This window comes from Silene latifolia, chromosome 11 (genome assembly GCF_048544455.1).
Source record: "Silene latifolia isolate original U9 population chromosome 11, ASM4854445v1, whole genome shotgun sequence".
NCBI classification, from domain to species: Eukaryota; Viridiplantae; Streptophyta; class Magnoliopsida; order Caryophyllales; family Caryophyllaceae; genus Silene; species Silene latifolia.
Window position 1 is genome coordinate 46,167,695 of NC_133536.1, and position 18,242 is coordinate 46,185,936.

Sequence of the window (18,242 nt, forward strand, 5' to 3'; positions counted from 1 at the left end):
AAGACGACATGTGCATGGAGTGTAGGGGAGGGTCATGCTATGGCAAAGGTTCGTGCATGAAAGAAGAGGACGAGGCATAAGTGGAGTGCCTAGGGCGATCAAAGGGCGGCGAGGGCATGGGAACATAGGGGAACAATGGGGAATGTAGAAAACTCCTAGGAGGGTCGGAAAGGAGTTGCGGGATTGGTTCCCCTTGTACCGCTTCACCATCAAGGGTGTAAGTAAGATTTTAGGTAACGAGGTAGGATCGGGTCGGAAGGCGAGGTGGGGCCAGCTCGGGTAGTGGTGTGATTTAAAACTTTGTCGTCTAAGTCAACCAACCAAAACACTATTTAAAACTAAACAAATTACTCTAAGGTGTCAATTGCAAGTAGCTATGTCTTAAGGTGTCACGAATTGATTGAGTTGAAATGAGTGTCTAAACTACTAAACAAGTGGAAAGGTAAAGAGGTATGTAAAAAATTAATGAAAGCACTAGGGTGTCATGAGATCATAGGGGGTTCATGGTGATGATCATACAAACATGTTTTCATAGTTGCAAGCAATTATTGTTGCAGAGGAACCGAGTTAGTTTATGTCTTACGGTTCATAGGAAGTGGGTCCCAGAGACGAGTCGTCTAGACTGTACAACACCTACAAGTCGACTTACTCTCTTCCTATTCACTTCTATGCATGGTCTAACAAGACTCGAGTTAGTTTATATCTTACAAGTCTTGTTGAAAAGATAAGAGATAGTTCCCCTAATCCCACATTAGTCTAGCATTTCATCAAGCATAACAAGTGCATAGGTTAACACTACAACAAGCAAGTAATCTTATGATAATATATTATATTAAGTATGGATCTACCCCCATGTTATAGATCCCCTAATCCCCCATTAACCCCAGCTAGGTGACTACTCACTCATGGTTGTGTTGAACATGCTAATAGGGGTGTCAATCATACTAACAAGTCCAAGCATGATGAATGATTAGGAAAACAATAATGATTAGGAAAACAAACAATTAATACAAGGAGTAAATGAATTGTACCAAACTTGTGATGAACAAAAGGAAAGAAGGAATGGTAGAAGAAAAACTTGATTGATGAATGAAGAGTTGTCAATTCTTCAATAAACCCCCAAATAATCTTCTAATTCCAATACTAGATCTAAGAGTTCTTCAATAACAATTAAGGAAGGATTAATATGTAATTAAGCTAAGTGATTTCTAATTTACTCTAATGACTTGGTAATTATCTCCTAATACAATGGAGTATTTATACTTAGTACAATAACTAAGGGCTTAAATGACGATTAAGTCCCTAAGATGAATCTTAATGCCTTGCAAGTCTCATGAGGAGTCCCACGACTTGCCCATGATAGACGCTTATGCTGCTTGAGGATCCACCCGACTTGGGCTCTGAGTCACCTGGATTCAGCAACAGGTCGCCCGATTTGAAGTCGGGACGCCCGGATTAATGCACAGCTTGGCTTCTCGTCTTCTTAACTGCCTTAAGTATTGTGGGGATCGTAGGTAGGTCGTGGGGCTCTTCATCATTGCCCATTTATACTTCATTTATTCATTTAAGCCTTTAGTAATGGTCTCCTCTTTGATGTTTGGTCATCAGATGTACTCCATTTAGCTCTACTTTGCTCCATAAGTGCAAGGTTAGCAATCCTCTCCTACCAAGGACACAAAACCTCAAAGAATATGCAAAGTAGGAAATTAAAGATAAGAAACGACCCTAAATAGAACTAGAAAGCATAGGAACAAGGCTAGTTCGATGACTAAATGTGCACAAATATGAGCCACATCAGGTAGGTGGGAGGTTTCGGGCAATCTCCCGTTGGCGGAAAGCTTTATGTATAAGTCTGTGTTCACCCGCCACGAGTACCCCTTTTTGTCTATCCTATCCACAACCTAAAACATGCCATTCATGTAGGCAATGTCAAAGTATGGCACCTCCGTACTCATGGCTCTATCAATAGCCCCCGTTTCATAACCCAAGAGGTTCTTGTCTTGTCTAGTCACTAGGGCGCCACAATCAAAGGAGCACTTGTCAATCTTGGTCATACTCTCAAATGCTAAGCATACCATGGTCACTAGGCTAAAGTAAAAACGCCTCTCATAGTATGGGTTGAGGTAGAAGCTTAGAAGTAGTACCTCCGAGGTATTGAGTTTGCTAGGGTCCCTTCTTCTGTAAAGGAGGTTGATCATTAGGCGAAGGAAAATTTTCAAAACGGGGTGTTCCACATAGTTTATTTTCATAGCACTAACGTCGATATTTCAGTTACCCGTGTAAAGATCGATGTATTTTGTGGCTTTCATTTCCTTCCCCACCTTGTCAAGAGTAAGGGTGGTCATTTTTCCTACACCTAACCGTTCTGCGAAGACGTCACTAGATAGGTGAAAGGAGGTGTTCTTGAGTCGAAAGCTCACGGTGTAGTATTTTGGATTGTAGAGGAAGGAGCTCAAAAATTCTAAGGTAAGGTTGCGGTAGCTTATTTCCGCTAAGTTATACTATCCCTCCATGCCAAGTACGCTAAAAATATCATGCACTTGCACCTCTATCACCAAGGCTTCTAAGTCATTCTCCGATACACACCTAGTGGCGTTCATACGTCTCTCAGTGAGGGCTAAGAAAGTATTCTTATGGGGTTAGCTCTTAAATTCTAACCCCGGGTATCCCGGGTGGGTAATGATGTATGGCGCCGCGGGTTCGGGTTGAGGTTGACGGTTGTTTCTCCCACGGTTGCTCCTCATGTTCCTTGACATACTACAAGAGGAATCCCACAACAAGACATAAAAGAAACAAAAATGAGACTTGGAACTAACTTTGAAGATGGGTGAAATTTTCTCCCAATTCTCCAACTTAATAGTTAGTTAACCATGTAGTGAGCATCAAAATGATTAGTGTCAAATTTTGAGAACTTAGTCACATTTTTAAGAAGAAGATTTCTTGATTTACCTCATAGTGTAATAATAACCATCAAATTCCTAATTTATCAACACTCTTAAACCATTTTCAAGACAAAATCAAAGTTGTTCATGGCTATCACCCAATTTTTTTCAAGGTGGAAAAATTTCATTTTGAGATCACATACCGTATTACCGATTAGGATAGTATTCTTATAAGGAATTTAAACCAACTTTTACTCATGAAAATCAAAATTTGGGCATGACTTGTCTAAAATTCTAAAATTTAAGATGAAGTTTTAAGACGAAATTTTCACATAGTAAACAAAATCCATCCATAACAACAAAGGTTAAGCCAATGTTGTCCAATTATCAAAATTTTGTGTTCCTTGATGATGACCAAAATGTTTGACACAAAAATTTGATTTTTAGCAACAATAATGATGTAGAAAGGCATTTGTTACCATGAATTAAGAAAAAACTTAAAATTAATTGACAAACCTTGAGCGCATTAGTGTCGATCTAACTAATTTAAGATGGAGAAACAAGAAGAAGAATGTTCTACTTACGTTGCTAATTAGGAGAGATTTGAGACGGAAACATCCGAGTGAAAAGCTAAGTCTAAGCAACAAATCACAAAAATGGAGTTTTGGAATTATTTTTGGAGAAATTTTGGCGTTATTTGAATGAGGTGAAAATGAGATAGGAAGAAGCTAAGGAGTGAAGGAAAGGGGATTAAACCCGTGTAAATCCCATCCCAGCTCCACTCGGTCAAGTGGCAAGTTAACTCGGTCAAGTGAATCACTCGATCGAGTGGCGGAGTTCACTCGGTCGAGTGCCCTATTTTCCAGGATGTTCACATCTTCTGGAAAATGGTCCACTCGATCGAGTGTCATGAACCACTCGATCAAGGGTGAACTCGTACTCGGTAAAGTGGTTTCTTATGGTTTGAAATTTCGAGTCGAATTAGAATGATGAAATTCCTACAACACAAAGAGAAGATTCGGGATTCCACCGGCTATCGGTGACTCGCCCGAGTTAGTTCATACGTCATCCTATTTTACCGTCCTTGGTAAATTATCTTAGTACTAATAACTACTCTACCAACATAATTCACCAATCATATACAACAAATACACTAACATGCACTCAATTAACACACGGTGCAAAATTTAAAGAGTAATGTCATCATTCGCATGCCAACACATACTAACCATTTCCAAGCATACTATTCCTAATAACCTAGCATTCAACTTCCACACACCTTCATACATCATGGAAAAGAACTATATCATACAAGAACTTAATGCAATTCATATATTCATGCAATCATGCCACTATACAATTTTCCACATAGCGTTCACTCATACTCTTAACCACCCACGTAGTGACCAACTAAGACAATAGGCCCTAGTTTTGATATGAGGGCGCCCACTCATCCAAAACCGATCTCCTATTGTACTCAAGTCGAGTTCGTTTTATTAGACACACCTAGGTTCATTTTGATTCATTGGTTTAGGTTCCAAAATCGTCGCTCTAATACTACTTTGTAACACCCCCTTCTTACCCGACCAAGGTAATTGGGAGATGTTACCTTCTCGGTTTCCTGAGGCGGTAAATCGGAGATACAATAAAGAAATATTTATTATAAATGACAAGTTTAGTGATTACAAATCATTAACTAATGAATAAATATAACTCATGACCACTATACTCATCTAACCAACTATACTCGTCTCGTGACTCATCAAGCTCGTCTTATCTCTCGTATGCTATCCGAACAACCTGTATTCAACCTGCTCCCCATATGATCGAAAATATCATATGGATCGACACAAGCCACCCCGAAAATAGGTGACAATTACACAGACACAATAAACGTCAGTTTCAATAAACAAATAAAGTGTGACACGCCTCAAGTGTGTGAACATGCAACATGACTACTAGTATAAATGAACCACTATCAAACCACTATCACTAAGGTACCGGGACACGCCCAGACATACCGACAAGTCCGATAACTACACTGGTACCGGGACACGCCCTGACATACCGATAACCACAAACAGGTACCGGGACACGCCCAGACGTACCGAGTCCAGAAGCCAACCGGATCCCCTGCCAGACTTCGTGTCTCAACCACACGAGTCCCTCCATAACTCAAGCCATTAATGTGCACATTCCTCTTGGAGTGGGAAGCTCCAAGAGACGACTTATGCGTAAGACGGTCTCCTAACCGTCTTATCCAAAACAACAACAACAACAACAACAAATCCTCCAACACATATGATAATAACTAATACATGAACCACACCCAACATATAATAATCATCCTCTTAATGGTGTGATTACCACTAAACATGTTATAATACAAATCCCCTAATTATGTAAGACTAACTCCAACATCAACATAAACAACATCACATTATTGAAACCGAATAGGGTTGACCTACCTTTTAACAATCTCCTCTTATACAAATCACATGATAACTATCACAATACATCCTATCCTATTATACCCTACACAGCCCCTTATTATTACCTCTTAATTACCCCTATTACACATACTAATTACTAATTAATTACCCATAACGAATTTCCCCAAAAGTTAGGGTTTAAAAGACTAAAAAAGGGTAGATCTTTACTTACTAGATGAAGGAGATGGAGAGGAAGGTGGAAAATATTCTAATCCAAGCTTGAATCCCAAGTAGTAGGTGTTTGTGAGGGTTTAGAGAGAAGGGAGAAAGGTTGGAGAGATAAGGGGAAAGATGGAAATGATTTTAAGGTTAGGGAAGAAAGGGTTTAAATCCCGTATTCTAAAACAGCATCACTCGACAGAGTGGACCCACTCGATCCACTGCAACTTCACTTGGTCTAATGTAAGGCTATCATTCCTTCCCGAGTGATCTCTTATTGGTCCAATGGTTCTCTCACGCGTCCCAAGGTATAAGTACAGGTCCCACAAAAGGCCGGGTATTACAAGTACCTGGGGTACTCGGCCAAGTACGCCTTACTCGGCTGAGTATCACACTACTTAGCCGAGTGTTCCTGGGCATTAGCCTGACCAGAAAAAACACGAAATCCTACTCGGCCGAGTTAGCCCTATTCGGCCGAGTAAACTGAACTCAGAAAACCGTGGTATTACATATAAATCTCCCTCCTTCAATCCATTTCAATCTCCATTATACATCTTCCTTTTCCAACCCATAAATTTTAAAGCTAAACTTATCATTTTCATCCTCCATTTCCAAACCCACATTATCTGTTTCATCACCATTTCCATCAACTACTGCTTTATCATCTGGGTTAATAACTGTTCCACGGTCCACCACCAGTTCAATCTAGCAGTCTCCACCAGCACCACTCTGGCGTCTCCACCAGCACCAACTCCGACAGCCTCTACTAACACTCACTCCATTCTTCTCCTGCCTCCTTGGGTTTCCGACGCCGACTGACTCTCACCACCCTATCCCTTTCAACTCATCCCATCTACCACGAAGTCATCGACATTTTCAGATTGAGCATTATCCATAATTATTGACTTATTGTTCTTACCCTTTATTGGACGGTGGTGGTATTGATAGTGGAGGGGATGAATGAATCCATTAATTTAGTGAAGTTGATTGAAGATTCTGATTAAGTTAGTGAAGTTGCAAAGTGAGATTAGAGTTATAGAGTTTAACAATGGCGGTGGTATTGGAAAGAGATGAATGAGTTTAACCCCATATTGGTCTGCCTCTGATTTGGCTTGGCTTTGGGTGTAATTACCATCTTATGTACGATTAATACTCAACGAAACTAGCTATCAAGAATCTGAATAGAATTAAGGGAAATTTTTGGGGTTAAAAGTTGTAATTGGTAGAATATGAATAGAATTAAGGGTTATTTCATTGGAATAATCCAACTTAAGCCCCCTCTTCTCACATTTATCCATCCTCTAGTGTTTAACTGAGAACAATCTCATGTTTGACGTCATTTAACTTGTACTAAACTCAGGCCACAATTGACCTGTTAATACAGGTTTTCCAACTGGTCATTATATTTTATTTCTTTTTCTGTTTCCTTCTTCCTCCTTACTTTCTTCTGTTTTATTCATTTCTTCTTAATTAGCCTGTAAATCCCCAAAACTTAGTACTCTCACTTTTTAATTAGCTTTTCTTCACTTTTCTTTATAACTTAAAACTTGAATTTGTTAATTCTAGTACTTTCAAAAAGTTTTAACTAAATTAAAATCCTCAAAAATTAGGGTTCTTCCTCCTCTAAATCCCTAATTTCTCATCTTCTACCTTCTCTCACTTCAATCAGTGTTCAACAATGGAGGTCAAAGTAGTAGGTCGAGACGCGATCTTATTCGACGACGACGCAACATTGAGTTCGAGACGCTAAGCAAGATAATTCCTCTTCTGAAATAGGGCTTAGTAGATTTAAAAGGAGGAAAATCTCATTCTCACGTCTAAGTTGTCGCCTTTGCCTCAGAAAGCTGCCCACCAACAGTAGAAGATGGACCAGTAGAAGATGGTCTACTCCTTTCGCTCACTCAACTCGTTCCCACTCCGCTAAAAAAGAAACTCATTTCCCTTTGATTTGGCTTTACTTTTTCATGTTAAACTCTGATATTGAGATTTAATTCTAAAGAAGCCTTAAATGAATGGAATTTTTTTTTTATCGATCGATTTGATGTTCGCAAGTTCATTGATGTCGTTCTGACATTTTCTGGTGGCGTTTTGTGGTGGCGGATTCTTTTCCGGTGTGCTACCTACCGACGTTTGCGGCGTGATTCCTGATGACATTTTTTTGGTTTTGTTTTTTCATTTGATTAAGGAGGTAAATGAGTTTTGTTTTTGTTTAGAGTGGGGGATGAGTTTTGTTTCTGTTTAGAGTGAGGAGAGGGTGTGATTTTAGATTCATAAGTATAAGTAACCGGTTTGACAAGTCTCCCTTCCACAAGTTCACTATAAGTTAAATGAGGTTAAAGATGAGATTTTTCTCAGGTAAACACTAGGATGGATTAATATGGGAGGAGGGGTTTAGGTTGGATTATTCTCGTGAAATATTCCTAGAATTAAAAGTGAAACTAGTTTTAAACCCGTGCAAAATTGCACGGGTATGTATTTGGGCCGGTATTAATGTTTTTGGATGTATTTTTTTTTTTTTTTTTGCATTTCTGTTGTACTTATCTAGTTGGTCTAAATCAGCATCTACATAATTAATGTTTAAACTTGTTATAAATACGTGTTCACATGCAATAGTTTAGGAGGAAATAACAAAGGATATTTTTTTAAAAATATATATCGTACTATCTAGTTTTTAAAAATTATGCATGTAATTTATTCGCATTATATGTAATTCAATCCCGTTATTAAATGTAATTCCTTCTCGTAATCATGTAATTTTATTATTATTTAATTTTTTTTTAAATTATGTAATTCATTTATTTGTAATTAGTTTCATTTATTCCGATTTGTAATTCATTTCGCTTATATGCCATTAATTTCATTTATTCGAAATATATAAAATTATTTCATAGTATTTGTTCTAAGACGCAATTTATCGCATGTTTGTATAGCCGAAATTCTGAAGAAATAAATACATTGCACACTAACGGGTCCCACCATAACATGTATTTCCAAAAAAAAATAAGGTTGAATTAATGATGTGGCACGCCCTGGATTGAGTATTGCCTTCTGAATTAATAAAGATAAGATGAGGGATGTCTGAAGATTGAACCAGGGGCAATTTCGTCATATTAAAAGACTCTTCACCTGAAAGTAGAAATAAGTGCAATTTTTTACCTGTGAACATTTTATGATAGTAAATTATTAAAAAGTTTTCAAAATGGAATAATTTTAGAAAAGTGGTATAAAAGGGTGTAATTATTAATTTACTAATGTTTTTAGTTAAATTTTTCCAACTTTTTTCGAATTTTCCTTATACTATTATATATTTTTCCCCACTAAAATTAATTCCTTGCTCCGCTACTATTTAAGTCTAGTTCAAATAAAAGGTGACATTAGTTTTTTTTTTTAAAAAAAACCACTCTTATACAAATCCATTTACGAAGTTTCACACTATAACTCTTTCACAAAATGCTAACAATTTTATTCGTAAGCATTGAATTGGAGAAAAGAAAAAAAAAAAGAAGAAGAAAAAATAAAAAGCAGATGTTTTTAGTGTAAAGACAAAATAGAAAATATGAGTGGGGCGCAAGGAACTCAATTTCATTGGTAGTCTCGCCACGTAGTACGTCTAGTACAATCCGCAGAAGTTGAATCCCCGTTATATAAATAAACCAGCATTCTTTACTCAACAGTCAACACAAAACCAAACCGCTTGAACCCTATAATCAATTTCACAATCACTCGTCCACCTTTTTTCCATGGACCAACCTTCCAACTCCGCCGTTACCACACCGAACACCACCGTCACAACCACCGCCGCTGAATGGAGCAACCTACCAAGCGACATTCTCCAACACCTCCTCAAATTCATCGACATAACAATTGACCTCCCTCGTATTCGAGGCGTATGTTCCACTTGGCGTACTTCCCTTCCTATTATCAAACTCCCCTCCCATTTCCGTGTCCCTCACTTCGACGATGAAAGCGAAGTTTCTATCCTCCTTATCGAATCCCGATTCTTCCTCATTTCCTGTTGTGCGGAAGCGTGAATATCACGTGTTGGGCCTCTGCTGCATCTGTGTCTACAACCTATAATAGTACGATATTGTCCGCTTTGGGCCAAGCCCTCACGGATTTACTCTTGTGCTCCTTCCCAAAAGGCCTCGTACTATTATATTTTCTGGACACTTATAAAGATGATCTTCCATCTTTATTCTACCGATGTGGGACAAGGGTTTGCACCCTAACAATCCTCCCCTCAAACCAAGGACCATCATCTTGACTCCATATGTATCTCACGGAGCATGTGCTACACTTGCGTACCAAACTCCTCTGCATCCAATATACCCTGGACTGGTCCGAATCCACCGCCTCAGTGCGTCACACCGGACCACTTTTGGACTTACCATGGACCGCTTTTGTTGCCTCCATTAAGGATCAGCCCACCTCGCCGGGTCGCTGACGATCTTTCTCTTGGACGGCCTGCCGTCTCAACGCCGTGAGACCATGTCGCTTCTCGCAAACATATTAGCTCTCCCTCGAGCTATAGGAGTTCCACGCCTTATAGTGTACGTCCACCTTCAAGTCTTGGCCTGATGAATCTCTGTGTCTAGCCCAAGTTGAACCTTGGGCTCTGATACCACTTGTTGTGCGGAAGCGTGAATATCACGTGTTGGGCCTCTGCTGCATCTGTGTCCACAACCTATAATAGTATGATATTGTCCGCTTTGGGCCAAGCCCTCACGGATTTACTCTTGGGCTCCTTCCCAAAAGGCCTCGTACTATTATATTTTCTGGACACTTATAAAGATGATCTTCCATCTTTATTCTACCGATGTGGGACAAGGGTTTACACCCTAACATTTCCCCTTTTGTCGACACCACCACACCCTGGCTCGCCAGAATTACCGAGGTCTCTCCTAATAAGTGGCACCTCTTGGACCCCTTCAATCTTGAAGACTACCTTCATTCCGATCCATCCGTCACCACCGGGATCAACCTGATCGATTCTCATATTCTCGAGGTGGCCAAACCATGGTCTCTCCAAGCCATATCTGGTAAAACTATGTCAAAGAAGGTGGTCGGAGGCTTGAACTTGGACGGTACCTACGATTTTGATTTCGCGGTGTTGGCTCAGCTCGAGCTGCCTCTCCGTAGTGGCCAAGGTGGTCTCGTCTTTAACCGGTTTGGTGAAAAATGGGTTCGAATTAAGGGAACTTTTGGTGACGATGATGAAGAGAATAGGCAGTATCGGATACTCGACATTGCGTATCATAATGGTCTATTTTATGCATTTGACTTGGTCAACTGGAAGGTTGGGGTCATCGATCCTAGCGAAACCGAGATATCGTTGAAATTCATGATTGCTCCGAATTGTCTTGGTGAAACAATTGACGATTCGTTCTCAGTGTCGATTGATGGTGGTAACTACATTGTCTGTGGTGTCTACTTGGTGCCTTGTAATGCACAATTGTATCTGGTTATCAGTTCCAGCAAGGTAGGGTCCGAAAAAGCGACATTATTCGTGTTCGTGTTAAAACAAGGGGATACAATTGAAGAGAACAAGTGGGAACGTGTGGCGAGCCTAGGGGATGAAATACTCTTCATTGGGTACGATGTCTCATTTGGTGTCTCGTCCACAGTTTTGCCAAATTGGAAGCCTGGTTCAATTTGCTTATTCATAAGGCCATTTCCATTGTTCTATGATTCATGTATGAGCATGTTTCAGGGGTTACCCGAAGGAGCAGAGTGTATAAAGGTGATAAGTTATCCGGAGTATTGGAGGTACCTTAGAATGTACAACATGGATGAAGAGGAGAAAGGGATGGTTGGGTTTGAAGAGTTGTCAATGAAGGAGTATACTGGCTTATTTTTTCCACCTCCTGCTTGGGTTAAATGGTCTTGTCCTACTCTTGACAATGTTGACATCAGGTTGCACAATCTCAAGTTCAGTCGATTAAAAAAATTGGGATGATTTTAGCCAATATTAAGTAGTTGATAAGCCCCGAAGCTCAATTCTAATAGTAGTTCAGAAATCTCTAAGGTCGTTATGTCTCGGTCATATCTTCAATAATTTGATGAGTAATTTGCTTTGGTTGTTAGTTTGTTAAGTACGTAGTAGTAGAGTAATTTAGTATGGGATGTTAGATGTTATAAAGTGTAATCTCAGTAGAAGAACTTTTGTTTAGTATGTATGCCTTCTCAACGCAATTAGTGTTAGCACAAATTGTTGTTTAAGAAGGTGGTATAATATCCGTCTTAAACTATTAGAGTACTACTATGTGTGTAGTTTAGCCTCGGAACATATTCGTCCTTGGCCTCTTGAGTAAGAAATGTAATTGAAATGGGTTATTACTTATTAGTAGTCTGTGTTTGTGTGATGACTTTGGAAATTACGGTTAAACATTACTTTCGCGTGTCTCTGTGAATCTGTGAGTGATGACTCAATTAGTGATCGTATACTATGTCGTATGTACTACACTACTACTTGTATATGTACTACTGCACTCTTTTGTACGTTGTACGAAAGACCGGGGAAGCTAAGAATCAAACATAAAAATTGTATTTATTTCTCTTTAAATTTTATTTTAATAATCAAATATTTAGTAACTAGTATAGACCTCGTGCTAGTATAGACCTCGTGCTTGTATACAAGGTATTTTATAAAGTTTTACTTTTCAGTGTATTATTTGTGAAATTTAAATTGACAATTCATCTATTTTTCATGTTTCTCATCATTGTATTTTAATTTGAGAAATAAAAAATTAAATCTTAAGAAGCCATGAAATGAATTTTTTTTTTTTGAATATTTTTGTACCGAAAAATTAATGACGTTATTTATTTAATATTTACTAATAACATATTTATTTTAGCGGTAATTTTTTATCATAAATATCAATGAATTTTTATCATAAAGTTCTTAAAAAAAATATTTATCATAGAAAGAACGGAGATAAATTTATGCAGAATGTGAAATATTGAATGTTACAAATATTCAAATCTAAAAGATTATGCGCATTTATAACCCGTCATGAAAATACCTATAGTATATGCTAAAAATACAAAACCCTATTATAGAAAACATGTTTTAGGCAGGAAAATTTAGAATTTCGTCTATTTATTTATTAAATAGGGGATGATAGTTCTAGAGAATTCACGTAGCATTATACTACGAAGAAGTATGACATTATATACGACGATGATAGCAAGGTCACTCCTATATGGAATATCATTGATTATATTTCACGCCTTTGTATCTTTTCATATTTATTAGTTGTTGTCCCGCGCCCGGGCGTTTGTATATTTTCATATTTAATAGTTGTTGCGCGCGTCCTACCGAGCGCGGGATTGCAATTTGAAAAACAGTTTGGGCGATCACATATGAAGGCATTAAAATGGACAGCTATATAGAAGTCAAAACAAACACCAACTAAACAGATAATTACTTTCCCAAATCCAAATAAACGAATATATAGGTTGTGAGGAATATTTCTACTCTCAATTGACGTATGGACAATCTGTGTCACAACCCCTACAACTTCTGCTTCTTTAGTGATCTCTAGATGACTACATAATTATTGCAATAGAAATGGATATTGTCGTTCATCTAAACCAAAACTTGTATAGATTACGGCCATACGTATCTACTATCTACCATATTTGTTACAATCTAGCAACCACACACCGTCTGTAACACCCCAACTATTCGGCCAAGATAATTGGAGCGTTACCATCTCGGTTTCCCGAGCTAGTGTTTCAAAACTTCAATCAAAGAACATTTTATTAATGTAATGTTTAATGATTTACATAAACATAAACAAATGAATAAAAGTACAACTCATGACAACTATAGTCTTCTAATCAACTAGACTCGTCTCGTGACTCATCAAGCTCGTCTCGTCTCCCGCGTGCTATCGAAACAACCTGTACTTAACTTGTACAACCACGAGTAAAATTAAATGTATATTGCGTAAATAGACAGGTTATGAAATATACTATAATTTATATCTACTTTTCAGATTTCACCTCTTATAAGTTAAAAACTTGAGGAAAAAAAACAGAGTATTTTGAATAAAACTAAGCAGCATAAACATATCAAAAGTGACAAAGTAAAATTTTATAATACTTAATAAGTTACTTAATCCAAAAACTACGTATATTTTACTTTTAATAATACTAGTATTGGTGCCCGGCTTCGTCCGGGCTACCTCTACTTACCATTAATTTTTTTTTTCATTGAATAAAATTACTTAAAGTTGCATAACCCATAAATTTATCATTAATATATTTTTCTATGACATATCCTAACATTACGATGAAATAAATTTTGAGACAAATTCATTACTCCCGCTATTAATATTTTACTCTTATTACTGAAACAATAGTAATAACATTTCACTACTTGCCCGTAAGCATTGTTACTTTCACTACTCCCGCCGTAATTATTATTACTGTCACTACTACCGCATTAATATTGATAATTTCACTACTCCCATCGTAATTATTGTTACTTTCACTATTACCGCATTAATATTGATTATTTCAATACTCCCGTTGTTGTTTCTACCACTTTCACTAATCTCGCTGATAACATTGTTACTTTTACTATTCAAATGAGTGATTACTATCATATAACTATATCCAATGTTATTACAATTCTTTTCTTTACTGACAAAATTACTTCTACTACTTAGGCATGCAATTTTAAGAGGATTATATATTTATATAAATATACTACATATATGCATTAAATAAAATCGAAAGAATTATGCAATATTATATATTATGGAATCTAACTTTAATTATTCATAACCTACTTATATTATATTTTTGTATGTTAAATAATTAACATCTATATACATCTCATAAATTATAAAATTTAATAAAATTGCATAGATTTTAAATTTAATATATAATTTTATGATGATAATAATTAATATCATAAGTATGCATGTTTATACTAATTAATTATTTTATTTTAAGGAAATTGACTATCTTCTAGTCTTCTATAAATATTTAGGAAAATTACCAAGCATTTTCTTTCTTTTAGTCTCCTTGAAATTAACCATCTTAATTAATTATTTTATTTTAAGAAAATTGACCATGTTTAGGAAAATTACCAAGCTTTTATATAATTTAATTTTAACCCAAACTATATAATATTTGCATTGAGATCCCTTAATCGGGTCTATCACATGGTGCTAGTGATTTAAAACTATATAGTATAATTAATTTGTATAACTTTCTTTAATTACATTGAAGTCCCTTGGTTTCTGGAATTAATATATAGTATTGATTCTTCGTTACCACTCGTGTAGTGCACGGGTTCAAAAACTAATTGTATTAAATATCGTCGCCAAAAGTCATTACGATAAAACGATAATTTAATTTGGGTGTTGATTTTCGAAGTACGCATTTTACTCATTACAGTACACTTTTGCTCATTTTACCCTTCTCATTTGTTTCCCTCCTTGTACTACATTGAAGAAAAAGAAAGCAAAAAAATAGTACAACATTTTACGGTACTATTATATCACCAGTCACCACCCTCTTCCAACACCACCACCACCACCACCACCCCAACCTTGTCCTGTCCACCGTCGGCTACCGGCCACCGGACGACCCAACCTATCGCCCGACAGCCACAACCTCGCCCTCCCACTCCTTGCCCTCTTCTCCCTCTCCTTGGTGCGCTCTTCTCCTTCTTACCCTCTTTCTCCACGGCTGGCCAACGGCCACCCTTCCTCTCGTCGGCCTCCGGCCTCCCTCTCACTCCAGCATCTCTCTCCGGCGACGTTCTAGGCAGCCATCGCCACCTCTCTACCACTAATTAGAATTTAGAACAAACTCCCAAATTAATTTTACAAACCCTAAATTAATTTTAAAACATAAAATTCAAAGAAAAACTTTAATTTGATCAATATAATGCAATTAACAAATTTAATACTTGTTTTACACTCAAATTATCATTCATAATTGAAAATTTTATTTATTTTGAAATGGATGTATGGGTTAGCAACAGAGAGAAAAAATTTGATGTTTTTTTGTGTCGAGGGTAGCAAATGGAAGACAAGAGTAAAAATGTACTGTAATGAATAAAATATGTACTGCGAAAATAAATTACATTTAATTTTAACAAAATAAAGTAAAAGAGTTTGTATCGCTTGATTTAGTTAATATATGTTAAAACCCTTGTGGTTTTACCTCAAAAAAAAAAAAAAAAAAAAATAAAATAAAATAAAAGAGGTAGGGCAAGCTTGAAAAGAAAAACAAAATAAAGAAACACAAAATAAACGGGGATGTGAATGTGTGATATAATACTGTAGCATTTTACTTTGTGATCAAGGTTATCTCTATCCGACTATCCCCCAATTACACATTTCCTATCCGCAATTTTCACCTTTTACTGAAATGAACCAAGACGACAAAAATTGACGGCAGGAAAATAAGTGGCTTAGAATTACAGCTTTACGGTGGCTAGTGACTACCTTGAACCCCAAGGCAAACGGTAATATATTCTGATTCATCCACACACACACCCAGTTACTCAACCTGTCACACTCTCACACTTTGATTTCCACCCAAAACAAAACAAAAACCCAGAAACCATGGACAACAGATCAGTTTACAGAGATTATTTCTTCTTCTCAGCAACAATGTTCTCCGACGAACCACCATCCTTCCCCGTCGAACACGGTGGTCAACACGGCGGAGACTGGTCTCACCTCCCTAAATTCATCCTTTACTACCTCCTCAAATTCCTCAACATTCGTATCCACACTCCTATCCTCCGCGCTGTCTGCCGTTCTTGGCGTTCTTCCCTTCCTCTCTCCCAAATTCCCAAACTACGCCTCGGCTTCGACGCTCCTACGCTCCCTTGCTCTCCCCTTCCCGTACTCCTCTACTACACCCGATTTTACCTTCTCTCTCCTCTCTCCGATTCCTACTCGCCTTGGATCGCCCGAGTTGCCGACGTCACTCTATATCTCGATACTAACAATTTCCAGCTCCAGAATCCTATCGATGACTCTGACTATTTCCACTCTCAACCACCTTTGAAAGGTACCGCCGTCTCTCCGCATCAATCATTTCTTTTTTCTTTTTTTTTTGTTCATGTAATGTAAATAATGTACTATTTACTGTTTTATTTTCTGGTAGGTACGTTTGATTTCCTGGGGTGCAAGGTAACAGAGCTTGCCTCGTGTTTTTCACTACGCGGTGGAGCTACTACATGCTTTTTCTGTTATTCGAAAGATGCAGAAACATAAAGAGAATAGAAATACCAGTCGCAGACGAAAAATATAAGCGATGAGAAATAAACCCGAATGCAGTGCCGTGGTATAAACCACTGCCTTGAAAACTATTTCTCCGGTACGACCGTGGTGGCGATCAGCTAGTGCCGGTAGTTCCCCAAGGTTAACACTACAGTCCCCAGGCAGTTCCGCCCACTCGGAACTGTGAGACTTGGAACAAAGAAAATAGCAATACCCAGAAATTTATGAGAGAGCAGAGAAGACGAGAGAAGAGAGTTGTGTTTCTGTGTATGAAAAATGTGGAATAGCTGTTGCATATATATAGCAGAGCAGACGGTTTTAGGAGCCAAGAACTGCTCCTCCAAAAACGTCAGTCAACGAGAGAAAGGGGGAGAGAATAACTCACCCACTAACAGCACTGACTTATTCCACTAACAGCCCACTAGACCGTTTCAACAAAACAGAAGCCCACTCGGATGCGGCCCAAAAAGATAGGCACAGCCCGCCGCAGGCGATTGCCAAATCCCGAATCCCGAATCCCGAATCCCGAATCCCGAATCCCGAATCCCGAATCCGGATCCGGGCCGGGCCGGGCTCGGGCACGCGCGCGTGTGCGAGCTGAATTAAGCACCTCGCAAAGCTTCCACAAAAGCCTCCCATGACCCACTAGTGATATGGTAAGGAGGGTGGGTATATATAAACCCATAAAACTTCCTTTTCCTCACCAATGTGGGACAATTGGAAACACTCCAAAGGCAATAAAGCCCCTATATTTCCAACAATCCCCCACTAGGGGCGCCAGAGACAGAGAAAGAAATTCCTGGGTAAAGGAAGGATTGGATACTTAGGTATCAATATCTTTCGATTTGAATTGACACTTTAGTGAAATGAGGAAACAACTTACTTACAGCGAGAGAATATCTTGCGATTTGAATTCCTAGCTGAGCTTCGGTCGATACCCCCCACAACACATATCATACCTTGATTAAGATCGTTCACGAAAGTGCAACGCGCTCTTTTAGAGTAATGCGTTTAACTTGGTATTGGCAGACATGTTCACATGACTTCTCATAGTCTTGTGATCATCACACATGCATAGGTGGCTCAAGTGCTTCTCAACAGCACTTCTCACGTGAGTCATTAAGGACCTAAGTCCAACCTGGTGTATGATCCATCAAGTGCGTCTCAAAAGCACCACCATTAAGGCTATGAATCATACAACGCCATAGGAATAGAAGCTTTAGACTTAGTCAAGTCTCACTCTTGACCTAAGGACTTAAGCCCCATTCCCCTCGACGTATCAACGACTAGTCTCCTAGCCAGCCCTTTAGTAAAGGGATCAGCAAGATTGTTTTCGGACTTCACATAGTCCAAAGCAATCACTCCGTTATCTTGGAGTTGTCTAACTGCAGCGTGCCTTATTCGAATGTGTCTCTTCTTTGAATTGTAAACACTATTCTTTGCAACACCAATAG

General features: G+C 38.2%; 1 protein-coding gene across 1 annotated transcript; it reads left to right on the forward strand.

Annotated features, from left to right (window-relative positions):
- Positions 1-10,349: 10,349 nt before the first annotated feature.
- LOC141613338 (F-box protein At2g17036-like) lies at positions 10,350-11,489 on the forward strand. The gene has a single exon (XM_074432071.1). It carries the CDS (start codon positions 10,350-10,352, stop codon positions 11,487-11,489), a length of 1,140 nt encoding a protein of 379 aa, XP_074288172.1.
- Positions 11,490-18,242: the final 6,753 nt, after the last annotated feature.

Excerpts from the sequence above, each read along its gene's own strand:
- LOC141613338 (XM_074432071.1), top strand. The coding sequence starts at position 10,350 with ATGTGGGACAAGGGTTTACACCCTAACATTTCCCCTTTTGTCGACACC.